We start from the raw sequence: 15655 nt of genomic DNA on the forward strand, positions 1-15655 counted from the left end.
GTAAAACTAGTCCATGTAGTGAACCTCCTGATGAATTCAAAATAGATCAGGGACAGAAATCATTTTAAACTTAATATCAGTGAGTAGCAACTGTTTGTTTTAAAGCTGCACTATGTAAATTTTCTGGTGGAGGGTTCACAATTTGGCATTATAATATAGGCCTGTATATAGACTTATTATGCAGTCTACTACTGAGTCATTCCACGCCAAATCTCCGAATGCCCGCATCCGACCATGTCAGATTTCTTTCAGATTGTTGTATGTAAAAAAAAAAAAAAACATTTAAGGTAGGTGCTTCAAATTTTCAAGGGTTAAAAATTGGCAAATGTTCTTTGGACTTTTACACTTGTGCTTTTAGTTTATCACAGATTTTTGGGGGCTTGAATTTGCTTGAAAATTCTACTCTTCAAATTTAAGGGCGTCTTTGAAGAACTGTGGAAAGAGCAATTTCAAAGACAGAGGTTTGATATTGAACATAAACCTTATCACACACATGCTGTGTACTTTGTACTTTAAAACTGAGCCTCTGTGATGAACAGTCTAGAAGATATAAAGTGTTAAAAATGGGGAAAGAAAAAAAAAAAAGTCCCATCTTTACCATGTTATACCAAAAAATGACAGCACCCACCAACATATGGACAAAATGGACTGTTTTAGAAAGACTAGACTTTTGTGATGGTGTTCTGCCTTATTTTTGCAAAATGAACTTTTGACAATGTGGTGTCCGCATACATGCAGAACATTGATTTGGTTAAAATGTGCAATTTATAACATAATGATCCATGTGTGTCATATATTATAGATCTACAGCAGACACGTGCACAATATGTCTCCTTTAAGTACACATGGATTAGTCACTTATTTCAAGTGCAATATATAAGCACTGTGTGACTTTTCTAGTGGAGCGTCTGCCCCATGCTGGTATGTATTGAAATGTCATTGATATAACTTGAATGTTCCACAGTATGGCATTAAACACATCTACCTCCAAGGAGACAAGCAGGTTGTACAACCAGGCCTAGTTACAGGTTAGGTCTATGAACAGGGGACCCTGCTTACAATAACAATACATGTTTTTTAAATATGTTTTGGCAAAATAGCAGTATTTAATGTGGTACTGTGAAACATATCACTAAGAACATTTCCAGTGAGTGACACGTGGCAACTCCTTCACCTGCAACGTTACACAGTGCACCTTTGAGTTAAATACTTTTTTTCTTAAGAGCAATATAACTTTTATAAGGAAAAAGTGAGAAATTGAACTCACCAAAATGTATTCAAATAAATGTTGTGGGATTTTTTGCATCTGTATTTTATTTTTTAGGAGGCGGTGAGTTGGGTGATTCACAGCCTGTTACTGCAGGGAGCTGGAGTGAACCAGTCTGAAGAGGATCAGGGACACAGGTGAACTTTGACATCAGCTCTTTCATTCCTTAATATACCTTATAATATGAAATAATATACCTTAATAATATACCTTGTGAAATAGGACATCTAAAAATGAAGCACGTTATTGATAACCCAGAAGTAAAATCTGTAAATACCGCTCTGATTAACTGTGCTTGGGCGGTCCACCCCAGTTTCACTTTGTTATATGAAAAAACCTACACTGCTTCTACTACTTCTACTTTCCCTGAGCTAAAAGACGTGTTTATGTTTCCAGGACTCCAGTTCACAGAAAGCTGATGGCTTCCATTCTGCTTCACTCCTCGTCAGCCAAAGTGTTTCAGGCAGCGACGACCAGCGACGACCAGCGACGACCAGCGACGACCAGCGCCATCACTGCCCTGCTCACGCACAAGAGTGAGTCCTATAACTAACTAGAGGCACTGCTCTGTCTGAAGCTCTGTTACTTAAAGCTATATTAAAGTTGAACTTATTTTAACTCAATCTGACCATAAGGAACTGACTTAACAGGTGAGCTGATTTGTGCTGTTAAACAAGTCCCTCTCACATAAAATTACTGTCACAAGCATTTTCAGTTAGTCGCTCTCACCTTTTTGTTAAAAATCTAACTCCTAAATGGGGCCGTGAACACTTGTATTGATCAGACTCCTGAAAATGTGTTTTAATCTATTTTTCTAGAACATTCAGACAAACTAAAAACGTATCAGGCAGTGATTGCTAATGTGTGCTTTGTGTCATTACACCATAGACATACATACAGAACACCCCAGTGTGATGTACTGTAAACTGTACTGTGCTGTACTTAAGAACTCTCATGTTCAAACCGAACATGTCTGGTGCGAACAAGGCGAATGATTTACATGTTAACTCTATGTAAAGGCGCTGTTACGGCCCCAGCTTCAATTCTAATTTGTTGTGTGTGTTTAAATGATTTTGCTTTGCTGGCCTGTGATTGGTGGGGCACATCTACACCTGACCAATCATGCCTCACCTCCAGACTCCTCCTCCAATTTAAGGAGATTGCAGCACCTGTTCGGGGTTGCTGGCTTTGGTGGCCAGTCTGCCATTTTGTGTTCGTGTGTGTCTAGTTCTGTAGTTTAGTTTTGTTTTGTGCCTTTTTTAATTTGGTCACTCAGTTCTGTTTGTGGGTTCATGTGGTTTACTTGGGGCACTTGTGTTTTAGTTTGTGTGTGTCCGTCAGTTTAACCATTCGTTTTCGTGTAAGCCTGCGTCGTGACCCGTTTTTGTGGCACAAACTCGTTATATGTTAATCCAGTTGTTTTCTTAGTTTAGGTTATTTTCTGTATATATTTTAGTTTGTTTAGCCGCTGTTGATCCTTCTGGAGCAAACACAGATTCGCGGTCGCATGACCAAATTCCCAAACTCGAGCGTCTTGGATGCGCGAATGAAGCGAATGACTCAAAAAAGTCAAGCGGCAAACTAGGGGCGTTTGACGTGATTTGTTTGTGCTAGATGTGTTTGGTCTGAACACGGCTTAAGACACACTGGATGTGAGGGCTACATTGTTGATGCTTCATAGACAAAAAAGCACTCATTTCATTATCTGTGTTTGTACAGCTCAAAAATATCTTACTGAATGAATGAAATACATTCATACTGTGAGCAAAAATATTGTACTGTGTGCACATGAAATTATAATATTAAAATAACTAAAGCAGTCAAAACAATAATTTCCACAGTTTGAGGATAGTTTTCAGCCAGTGACCTTTATTTATTGTCTGAAAATTGCACCTTCGTGACGTCGTTGTTTCCGCTGCAGAAAACGTCCTCTTCCTCCATCACTTCCCTGCTCAGCTTCAGCTCTGCTCCACTGTCGCACAAATCGCCCCACGCAGACCCGAGATAGTACCGCATACCGACTATGGTCTGCTTAAAGAGCCCTACATCAGTACTTACCTCAGTCTGACGTCCTCTGCCCCCCTTCCCCTCCCCTCTGTCCTCTGTAGCGCCCCACGCAGACCCGAGCCAGCACTGCATACCGACTATGGTCTGCTTAAAGAGCCCTATATCAGTTTAACAGCAGCTTGAAGGCAGCTGCTGTTAGGATCCTGCCCTCTATGGGTCATGAGCAGGTCCTGGAAGGGACACAGAAAAAACGGGCATGACTTAGTGATTGTGTGGTTAGGGGTGTTCATTTTCACAAAAAAATGTATTTCAGTTTTTGTCTTTTTAATTTCAGCCAAAAGTCAAATCATTCTTTTTAGCTTTTGTCTAGTTTTAGTCAACAAAAGTCTCATGTTATTTACTCCACTCATGCATTCAATTTTTAGTCAACAGAAATATAGAATTACTTTAAGTCAATGAAAATAGATGTAATTTGAGTAATAGTTTCAGTCATTATAATTACTTTTTGTCTAGCTGACTAAAATGAATTACATTCAAATGATATGAACCCAGTGGAAATAACATGTTAGTATAAATGAAGGACAAACCTCTCTCCTCCGCTGTCCTCCTCTCGGCTTTTCTTTCGGGGCCTTGAGGTCTGGTCTGGATCTTGGACTGGACAGGACTGATATGTGGTCTGAAATCAGGCCTGAAATCTGGTGTGGATCTTGGTCTATTCATGTCCAGCGTGTCTCTGCAATTATTTAGAGAAAATTAGTTAAGCATGTAGTGTAGCTGTTATTCAGGACTATTTCAGCACTATACCAGGTCTAAACCAAGTCTAAACCAAGTCTAAACCAGGTCTAAACCAGGTGTAAACAAAGTCTAAACCAGTTTTGTAAAATAATTTTCCTATTGAACAAACCTGGACTGGTCTGACTCCAGTAGACTCCTCTTCCTGGGTCTTAAGGTTTGCGTCCCAGACTCGGATCTGGACTCTGGTGTGGATTTTGGTCTCTTTATGTCCAACATGTCTCTGCAATTATTTAGAGGGAAATAGTTTAGCAGTAAGTTTGTAAATAAGAGTGTAAAAAGGTCTTCCAAGCGGGTGAGAGTCCTCTTTGTATGACAGCGTTTGTTCGACTGAAAAAAAAAAGTAAAAACAATTATTTAGTAAAAAATAATCTCAAGGGTTTACATTTAAAACATGACATTGCAAAGTATATCAGTATGCCTGAAATTGCCTCAACAAGATTTGTTCAGGTAATTTATGCTTTATGATTTAATGCTTTCATAGGTAAATTATTCAGTGTCTAAAATCCTCCAAATGGCAGATTTCCGATATTGAATGGCTTATTTTTTGTACAAGTTTGTTCAGATTGTGAGAAACAATAATTCAGAGAAAACCTTGAAGTTACCATTTCCCATATAAATATATAATAAAGCATCTATAAATAACAAGGTCCCCAGTACAGATATATTGTATAAGCAGCTCTGAGCTCAAAGTAAGTCTGCTGCATGCTGTCATTTTTTATTTAATTATTATTTTTAGAAAGCATTTTATTGCCTGATGATCAAAGGGTGTGTGGTTAGCGTGCTAGTTATTGGTTAATGCATCGTCACTGCAAGGTAAGTGAGGAAAATGAACTAGTTTTGGTTTTCATGTTTTAAGACACTAGGATCAGGTGGTTTTGACTGCCTCTATGATTCTCTGTGATTGCTGACAGACCTAACTGCCCCAAACCTCACATAATAATAAACATTTTCCATGGCTAAAGATAAACTGTGTAGTACCCTGAGTTTCCAGACGACGGAGTTCCTGACGGTCTTCTGGTAGAAGAACAAGTCTGTGTGCATTCCTTCCCTCAGGACAGAGTCTAGAGGTATCCCCACCGTCCGTACAATGTGGCACAGCTACAACACACAAATTATATTTAGAGACAATCCAGCACTATACCAAAACTAATCCAGCTCTAAATTAGGGTTAAACTAGGACTAAACTAGGACTAAGTCAGGATTAAAACAGGACTAAACCAGGGTTAAACTAGGGCTAAACTAAGTCTAAACCAGGACAAAACTAGGACTAAACCAGGACTAGTCAGGTCTACAGGTTATATTGTAAAGTACAGTATATAACTGGTAGTATAATATGTGACTGGTACCAAGTCATCTGTGTCGACTCCAGGGAACAGTGCTTGTCCTGACAGCAGCTCCACTGCGATACAGCCCAAGGACCACGCGTCAATCGCCCCATTGTAGCGTGCCCCGACCACAACCTCCGGAGCCCTGAACACAAGCAACAACTTTAATATGAAGAACTAAACAGCACCTTTACTATGAAGAATTATAATATGTACTAATAGGCATCTTTGATATAACACCCAAAACAAAAATCTTATAATGTGGAATGAGATAAAACAAAATATATGCAGTTTGTTGGTCATGGTGTGTTTTGTAGAATGTTCATTTCCTTTTAATTATGGTCAAATAAAGCATAAAGCATCATACCTGTACCAAAGTGTCTGAACCATGTATCGATGAGCTTCACCTGGAGACTTGACATGTGGTCCACCAACATGATATTTTCAGGCTTGAGGTCTGCATGGATCAAACCCAGACACTGCAAGAACTTGAGGGCTGTCGCCACCTGCACAGAGGAACCACAAGCATGGGTTACAACTGACTCACTACAAGACACACAGTGGATTTACACATTTAGATTAAACACATTAATAACAAGTCATTAACTCTAACACTTTTATCTATTTGATTGATTGATTGATTTATCATTCACTTCACTCTGTAGTGTTGATGTGAACTCCCAGAAGAGGCAGACACTGTATTTACTTCCTTAAAGAGTGGTCATTACACTTCTATGGGGTATTAATTGCTAACACATAATACATTTAGATCACCATGTTACCTCCCTTTGCTCCCCGCTCAAAATCACTCCACCTTCAGAGCACAATCGGTGTGCTTCCTGCTAATGAAACTACTGCACATTGCCTCTGGTTTGTGAAGTTATAGTGTTTTGTTTTGAATCTTGCTTTTGCATATTTATGAAAAATTGAGAAACATGTTCTCTGTATTTGTCACATGTGTAAAACTGACAATACTACCTACCTGGAAGAGCACGGACCGAATCTCCCCCAGAACCAGCGTCTCCATTTGCTGCAGTAAGTCGAGCAAACTGATGTCCAGTCTTTCAAATTCTAGGCAGTATGTGCCACTGAAGCGAAAGGAACTGAACCAGCGTACTATGTTATGGTGCTCTGAGCCGTACTCACGAAGCACCTGCAGGACCTCTTGCTGTAGAGGAAAAGGAGGATTATTAGTACTACTAGTAGTATGAGTACAAACACTGAACACAGCAACAGAATACTCCTACTGCTACTACTACATAATACTTTAAGCCTTTACCTGTCTTGTAAGTAAGTTACTCAACTCTACGTACTGTTACTAACTCTTACTGCTAACGCTAGTACAGAAGTCAAATGTATGTATTTTAGTGTTTGTAGAAGTGCATTTAAGTGCTTTAAAGCGGAGGGTACCTCTTCCTCTGCGTACTGTACGAAGCTCTCATCTTTGATGACTTTTAGAGCCACTGTCTTGTTGGAGCTGGTCTTTTTACATAGCACCACTTTTCCAAAACTTCCCTCGCCAAGAATTTCCTGGACCACGAAGTTGTCAGTGGAGTCTGGGGCGAAGATCACGGTTCCCACCTGCATGCCCAAAACCCTGGTATCTTCCGCCGTCATCCACAAACCTGTAAAAACACACACAGAGAAAACCAGTACGTCCTGCTCCTCTGAAAGCCAGACACGAACCCAAATGTGGACCTGGACGACCTTTATATGATTCTAAAGGGATTCTACTTTATGACAAATCGTCATGACAACAGGGAATCCTCACGTGACCCTGAGAGATTTGATTGGTTGTTCCCAAAATTCTAAAATATGACGCAACATTCTGCGGTAAAACTAAATTAAACTAAACTAATAATAATAATATAGCCACAAGCGGCGATGATCAGCCTTTGTGTGCGCCTAGCCGCCCAGCAAAACACCTCTCCCAGTAAACACCGCTCCCCGCTAACGCCACGCCCCCAAATGCCACACCCGCACTAACCCTAATAACCCCAAGGTTAACCCTAACACTAGTCGTAATCTTCAACATACTAGTACTACTAATAGGCCTAATTAATATTAAATGAAAATGTTACAATTATAATGATATGCATCATGGTGTATTATTTAAATTAAGTGTTGTAACAGGAGAAGAGCTTGTTTGACATTTGACATAAGAGCAGACACAGACAAGCAACTCAGCCAGATACAAAGCATCTTTTTAGCAGGTTTTTACATTTTTGATACTTTTGGGGCACGGTGGCAGAGTGGTTAGCGCATTGAACTCTGGTCCTGCCCACTTCATCCTGGAGTCCTTTATAAAATTATTGCAACAGTGTGAAATGATGACTCAGATATTCCATTCATAATTATTTATTCCAAATAAATACAGACATCACAATTAATTAACAGAAACAGGCGAAAAAACAGACAGAAAAATTTGAACATGCAGATCAGAGCCTTTCAACGTTCTCTGGCATGGTCAAGCCTCTAATACGGAGCAGAAATCTTTGCGGCTGCAACAGTTGGACCTGAGACCTGCGACAGTGACTTATATCACTTTCATGGACTTGATGGAATGTTATGGTGTTGATCTGAATGTTCAACTTTATTTCATTTTTGTTGTTCTGAGTCAAAACAACAAACTTTTGACCAAATGTTTGTCACTGAGAACCTCCCTCACACCCTTCAGAGACGTCCAGTCGAGGTCTGCCGGCCTGTCCTAAGATCAGTCGGCCGATCTGCGGGAGAAATTAGGGAATGCCACACCAGTGGTGCCAGCTGTTAATCGCAAGCCACTTTAGCCCAACCAAACGCCCTCATTCTCCATTTTTTAACTATCATTGTAATAAAAGCATTGAAACTGAACTTTGCTATCCATAGCTCTGTGGTGATCCATGGTGCCTGTTGTTCAGGAGTCACTCACTCACAAACACACAAAAGTTTTGAGTCATGTAATTTACAATATAAGATTAAATTACATTTTATTAAATTTACAATTTAAGTAATTTACAGTAGTTGAGTAATAAAATAAAGAATTTTGTTGAGTTTAAGCTGTGTGTCTAGGCCTGTAACGATAACAAATTTTGCTGGACGATTAATTGACCAAGTATTTATTGCGATCGACGATAATATTTTGAGATCCAACATTTTGAGACCAATTTCAAATAATATAATGACCATGGAATAAAAATGCAAATACATCCTCTCAATGATCAATAAACCTTACTTTCTAAAGAACATTTAACACAGGAACTGTAAGACAACCAAAAACAACAGGCCTAAATACAACAGACTTAACATAGGATTAGCCTAATGTAGTCTGACTCACAGCAAGAACTTGTTCACAAAAATGTACTTGAATAAACCACTGTTGAACCAAATACAACCAAAACAATAAGTAAAATGGATTATTAAGTCTCTGTAACAAAATTGTCCTTAAAAGTGATTTTAGTCATTGACTTATATTGGAATATTGTGCCTTGTCTCTCTGTGGCTGCTGCTGTGAGCCTCTGCATTTTGGTCTTGAAGTGTTCTTAACCCTTGTGTTATCCTGAAATTAAATGTTGAAGTGTACTGCTCTGGGGTTAAAACAGATTCCAAATATAAATGACCACCAGAGGGAGACAAAGCGAGCCAAAGTGTGTCAGATGAGTCCAGGATTGTATTCTGATAATAATGATAATAATAATAATGATACTACTACTACTACTACTACTACTACTACTACTACTAATAATAATAATAATAATAATAATGCATAATTATTCATATATTTATTACATTTTGTAACACATACAAAAGGTTAAAAACAAAGAAAATAATTTATTGGGGATTGAATTACAAAACATATAAATCATAATAACATGCACATGAAATGACATAATGTCACAAGAAGAAGAAGAAGAAGAAGAAGAAGAGGCAAAAGGAGCTCTGGGCAAGTCCTGCCAAGTGCTGCAACATGAGCACCACAGACGTCACAAGACGTCAGAGGCTTTTCTTTGACTGTATTTTAGCAGGTTGTTGTTGTTGTCGTCGTCAAGGTGACAGGATGACATTTCTTCATACACAGGTATGAATCTTATCTCATAACATGTGGTGGAAATGTGGACAGCACCAGAGAATCATCTGTCTAAAGCAGCTGTTGAGATTGGTGACAGTCATTTTAAATTTATTTCTAATACAAATAAATTATCCAAAAATACAATTATCCAATGACAAGGGCCAGTGTATAATGGATAATGGATGGATTTATGGTGTACAGTCTACAAGCTTGACAAAATGCATCTAAAATCAAAGGGCAACTTAAGGGGTTCCTTAGTACCATATGCATATAGCTCATAGTAATATTTTGAGAAGAAATTTATTTGGTCTGTAGTATTGAAATCCAGTGTTATTGAACAGGGTGAGGCCAAACAGCCCATCTTTGATGATGTTTTGTGATCAGCAAAGAAGCAAATCCTTTTGAATCTATAAACAGACAGAAATCAACCATTATACTTTACTTTATACTTGAAATACAGAAAGTCTTAACAGGATTTGTTCTAACCTTCTTTGTCAACGTTTGTATTTTCTTTTCCATCTGCATGTGTTTTGCATCCGCCTTGTTTTTCATTTTCTCCATTGTCTCCGCAGATGTTTTGCACAGCTCAACCACCTCCAACTGCAGCTGTAAGCACATCGACACATATTTAATATAATTTTTTTTTTTAATTAATTAAATGTCTATTCTGTAGCTCACCTCTTTACACCTTTTTTGCATCATATACTCAGATGCAAGATTATTTAGTTCAGTTTCCTTTTTGTTGTCAATCTTTTTGGACCTATACTTCATTTTATTCTGAAGGACAGCTATTTCTTCTTGAATTTTAGTCAGATTCTCAGTCACTTGTTGATTCTCCTCCAAAACATGTGTCAGCTCCTTTTGATTTTTTTTCAGCTCGGTTGACTCATCTGCAACTTTTTGCTAAGAGACAAATGCCAGAGAAATAATACTAGGTCATTTTCTGCTGCGTTGCTCATGTCATTCAAAGTGTGTGTTTTTATTTAACTTGGGTCAAATGTAATTTATTTGCACAATGCAATACATTAGTGTGCAGTGAACTTAAAGCTATTATTAATAATTAGACTAGCTGACCCTGCTGTATTCTCACATATCACCATTAGAGTCTATCTATGTTCTTGCAGTCTGCTAGTGTTCCAGCTTTGGCTTGACAGAAGACCATAGATCACAGGTGAACCTCAGCAAGGGCCAGATGAGGGGGCAGGGCTAGGAGCACATGTTTCACATCTGCCATCTACTAGTAAACTAAAAATAAACTTATGGATGGTAGCCTCAGTGCTCCTATAGGCCTTTGCTTCAGTTGTGTTACATACGCAATTACCTTCTGAAACCATTAATATAGGATATAAAAATGTTTTACCTTAAAATCATTGAGGATATCCGTTTTTGTTTCCATGTTCTTAAGTAAGGCTTTTGATTCTTCATATACATCTTTATCTTTCTCCATCAGAGTTGAGATGAATTTGTTCCAGTTGTCCCTGACCTGGCTGACTTCAGTTTTCCTCTGATTCTCAAAATACAGTCGCAGCTCATCATGCATCTTTTCATTTTTGGTCTCAGCATCTACAATGGAAAAAAAAGTTTTGCTAACTTGTTTTCTAGTGCTAGAGCTATGTTTTAGAGTAAGCTCTTTACCTTGGAGTTTCTTTTCGGAAATTGCTCTCATATGAGCATTTTTTTCTTCATATATCTAGGCATTAAATAGAATATTTTAGTAAGAAAATTATTGGATTAATTTCACATATAAAAAGGGCATGTTACCTTTTTAAGCTCCATGACTGGTGTTTCAGTGTCCACATGATGTATGTCTATGAGCAGAGATGCCAAATCATTCCTAAGTTTATTCTCTAGTAATGTTTGCTCAGCCTGCAGTGCCTGTTTTGAGGCTACTGCATTAGTGTTGAGCTCACAAGTTGTATTTTGATATTCACAGAGAAGATATTGCATTTTTTGTCTGGAAACCTAGAGGAACACATTTGTGTTTAAAAATGTAGTGATCTAACAGAAATGTATAGAAAAATACTAGTATACGATACCTTAATTTCTTCTTGAAGTTTGATTTCTGTTTCCTCCGACTCTTTGTCCAGGTTTTTGAGTTCAGCTTTGACCTCGTCTAGCTTCCTGGCGGTGATGTCCAAGAAGGCACGCGCCTTGTCCCTTTCAAGCCGAACATAATTCGTCTCCTTCCTCTCTCGATCAAGTTCCTCCCTCAGACGCATGATGTCGTCCTCCATCTTTATAAGAAAAGCATTTTGGTGTTTACAAACATGTCTGAATTACTGATTACTTTAAAAAAAAACTAAAAACAAACAAAAAATATTACACTATATTAGCTTAATTAGCCAGACTTTTTAGAAATGGCCTTATAACCTAGGTTAAATGTAGCATAGCTAGCTTGTTTTCCTCACACTCTTAGCTTCAAAATGAGACCCTCCCCGCTGTTGTCGGTGGCGGGGTTTAGTCATTTCATCTCTTCAGTCATTGGATCTTCCAGAAAGTGATTGACATATTGTTTTAGCCTATCACCAGAGCTTTCAAACGGTGGGTGGGACATTTAGATTGTATTGGAAACGGACCCTGTGTTTATACGCGCAGCCGAGAGGGACACAGAGAGAGACACAGAGAGCAGTAGTAGTAGTAGCAGAACAGCCACTTGGAAGACAATTTTGGCTACTTTTAGTTTTTTTTCTTGAGAAAACATGCCTAAAGCTCAGAAGAATTAGTATTATAATAATAACAATGATTATTATTATTATATTATTATTATTATTTTGGCACAAATTTGGCAATCTTGTGCCGAATTGTCATTTTGTATACACAAAGGCTCACAGCATCAAAACCCTTTGTCCTAGAGATCTGAAATTCTACACAGTTGTTGCCAACAACTTGAACAATGAGTGTAGTGAGTCACAAATGCCTAGCATGAAGTATGCCCAAGCTAAGGCCTTTATTTTTTTCTATTTTTTGGGGGGGTTTATCGGCTGTTGGGGTTTGAGAAATTTCTTCTCGTCGTTTGTGCGCTCGCTGCTTTTGACGCATGTGGTTGTTGACACGTGTCCCACTCACCAGTGTTGATTCGGCATTGTGACTTGTTTTGGCGCTCGGAGATGAACTCTGTGGTCACTCTGACAGCGGCGCTAGCTTGTGTTGCTAACGCACCGCACAGACAGCGGCGCCTCTGCCATCTCTGCATGTGCAGAAAGTGCTCAGACTATGGGCGCATCCGCCGTGTGATAAACACAGCACATGTTGGTTCAAGTGTCATTACGCTTGTTAAACGAGAGGAGTCAGAGAGCGATAGAAGCTTCTAACATTCAGTCTCTTTGAGCGCGAGAGAGAGCGAGGAAAACAATGTACATAGAATTTATCGTGGCTGGAAAAGTTATCGAGCTCGTCAAAAGTTATCGTACGATAAATCGATTTATTGATTATCGTTACAGGCCTATGTGTGTCATGAAATCAGAATGTTTTCTTAGCTTCTGAAAGTGTCTTCATAGTCCATGAATGCGAACACCATATTTTTAAAAAATTATTTTGCACAAATAAGGCAGAACACCATCACAAATGGATATGTAAAAAACAGCCATAGTCTTTCTAAACAGTCCATTTTATGTTGGTGGGTGCTATCTGTTTTTTTTTTTTAACACTTAATATCTTACTTAATCTGAGGGTCAGTTTTAAAATACAAAGTACAAACGTACATAGCATCTGTGGGAAGGTTTATGTTCATATCAAACCTCTGTCTTTGAAATTGCACTTTCCACAGTCCTTCAAAGATGCCCTCAAATTTGAAGAGTAGAATTTTTTAGCAAATTCAAGCCCCCAGAAATCTGTGATAAACCAAAAGCACAAGTGTAAAAGTCCATATTCTACAAGTACATTTGTACAACAGAGTATAAGATGTCAGATAAAAAAAAAAAAAACATGCTGGCGCTACGAGAATAAAGTCGTAACATTTTGACATTAAAGTCGTAATATTATAAGAATAAAGTCGAAGCCAGAAAAAGTCGTAATTTTACGAGAATAAAGTCATAATTTTACGAGAATAAAGTCGTAAACTTACAAGAATAAAGTAGTAATTTTATGAGAATAAAGTCGTAGTCAAAATAAAGTCATAATATTAAGAGAATATCAGCTGCTCGGAAAGTATGAACGAATGGAGAATTTGGAGCATTTTGTAAAGGAGAAAAATCCGTGTATCATTCGTTCATTCGACTGAACAAGGACTGAATCAGGACTAAATCAGGTCCGGAACCAAACCAGAAAGACCAGGATTGAGACCGGGACCAGACCAGGACTGAACCAGGACTAAACCGTTTTCAGTTCTTGTCTGATCCCGGTCTCAGTCTTGGTCCCTGACTCAGTCCTTGTCTAATTCCTGGTCTCAGTCCCGGTCTGGTCTCGGACCTCGTATAGTCCTGGTTCAGTCCTGGTTCAGTCCGGAGGCACAAATAATGAAGAAAATTGTTGTTTGTTTTCTTATTTTTAGTTTTATATTGAAAAACAAGGTTCTTCTTCTGCCGCATTTTTCACTTTGACTTTGATTTTATTACGACTTCATTCTCGTAATATTATAACTTTATTCTCATAATATTACGACTTTATTTTAACTTCGACTTTATTCTTGTAAAATTATGACTTTATTCTCGTAAAATTACGACTTTTTCTGGCTTCGACTTTATTCTCATAATATTACGACTTTAATGTCGAAATGTTACGACTTTATTCTCGTAGCGCCAGCATTTTTTTTTTTTTTTTATCTGACCCTTATACTCTGTCGTACATTTGCCAATTTTTAAACCTTGAAAATTTGAAGGACTGACCTTAAGTAGTTTTTTACATACAACAATCTAAAAGTGGCTCCTAGGACAACTCTGCTCAAAACAGGTCAGGGCAGAGTTTACAAATATTTTTTATGACAAAACTATAAGGAGTTGGGAGCAAAAATTTGGGACTTTTCCTGTTAGAAAGTGTGTGAACCTACAATTTTTTTCAGTCAAATCTGAGCTGGTCGAGTGGGGGCATTCGGAGATTAAGCGTGGAATGACCCTATTTGCAATGTTTAGAATGCAAATTTTGCTCAAATACATGGGAAAAAATAAGATATATGTCTTTTATACACTCGATTTAAATTTTAACTCATCAGAAATCATTTGTAAACTATAAAAAGCATTAATTTAAAAAGTTAAGAAAATTTATTATTTTTTTTACAACTAGTAGCTGCACTTTCTCCGTGAGGTAGTACATGTGATGTGAGTAATCAGATTTCTTTTGGACTGATCACATCTGTGCAGCTTGTGAGGAAATTATCCAAAAAGGGCAAACTAATGGCAAAGATAAAAAATGAAAGAGAAAGCGTTTAAGATTAATCCGTGTATCATTCGTTCATTCGTTTTTCAATATAAAACCAAAAAATAAGAAAACGAAAAAACAACAGTTTTCTTCAGTATTTGTCTCCAAAACCAAAATTTAAAAAACGGATAACCATTCGTTTTTTCAGTTTTCGATTTTGTGTCTAAATGAAAAATGGAAAAAACGGATAACGGCCGTTTCCCATTTACGTGACTTCCGTGACTGTGATGCCGGACTTTTGCACCGCGTACGGACTGAACCAGGACTCATCCAGGTCCGAGACCAGACCAGGACAGAGCTGCTCTGGTCCCCCGCGCTCAAGAACCGCGGCTGGTTCGGAGGTGGTGCAAAGCATCTAATTGACGCTTTCACACCAACGAAAATTAATTGAACTAAGAGCTTTTGGTTCAAATGGACCGGGTCCGGGACCAGACCGGGACTAGAGCGCTACTGAGACTGGGACCAGACCGGGACCAGAGCGGGCCTGAGACCCGAGACAAGACCAGGACCAGACCGGAGGCTCAAAGCCCACAGCAGGGCCAGAGCTCGAAGCTGAGGCTCGGAGTCAAAGCTCGGAGTCCTGGTCCCGGTTTGGTCCCGGTCTGGTCCCGGACCTGGATCAGTCCTGGTTCAGTCCGTACGCGGTGCAAAAGTCCGGCATCGCAGTCATGGAAGTCACATAAACGGGAAACGGGCGTTATCCGTTTTTTCCATTCTTCATTTATACACAAAATCGAAAACTGAAAAAACGAATCGTTATCCGTTTTTTCATTTTGGTTTTGGAGACAAATAGTGAAGAAAACTGTTGTTTTTTCGTTTTCTTTTTTTTGGTTTTATATTGAAAAACGAATGAACGAATGA

At 38.5% G+C, this 15655-nt stretch overlaps 1 protein-coding gene across 3 annotated transcripts; it reads right to left on the reverse strand.

The window, feature by feature from the left end:
• Positions 1-9611: 9611 nt before the first annotated feature.
• LOC129407174 (dynein regulatory complex subunit 4-like) lies at positions 9612-14098 on the reverse strand. 3 transcript variants are annotated; one of them, XM_055157341.1, is made up of 8 exons: positions 13180-14098; positions 11479-11676; positions 11204-11404; positions 11078-11132; positions 10803-11005; positions 10121-10345; positions 9929-10048; positions 9612-9849 (listed from the first exon to the last, which is right to left on the reverse strand). In XM_055157341.1, the coding sequence occupies exons 2-8, from the start codon at positions 11674-11676 to the stop codon at positions 9823-9825; spliced, it is 1029 nt and encodes a 342-aa protein (XP_055013316.1). In that variant the 5' UTR covers positions 13180-14098; the 3' UTR covers positions 9612-9822. The 3 variants fall into 3 exon arrangements, with proteins under 3 accessions (XP_055013316.1, XP_055013315.1, XP_055013317.1); XM_055157340.1 differs by lacking the exon at positions 13180-14098 and having other exon boundaries at positions 11479-11810; XM_055157342.1 differs by lacking the exons at positions 10121-10345; positions 13180-14098 and having other exon boundaries at positions 11479-11810.
• Between the last annotated feature and the right edge of the window lie 1557 nt (positions 14099-15655).

Source organism: Boleophthalmus pectinirostris, unplaced genomic scaffold (assembly GCF_026225935.1).
Source record: "Boleophthalmus pectinirostris isolate CB_2022bp ecotype Guang Dong unplaced genomic scaffold, ASM2622593v1 HiC_scaffold_21, whole genome shotgun sequence".
NCBI lineage: Eukaryota > Metazoa > Chordata > Actinopteri > Gobiiformes > Gobiidae > Boleophthalmus > Boleophthalmus pectinirostris.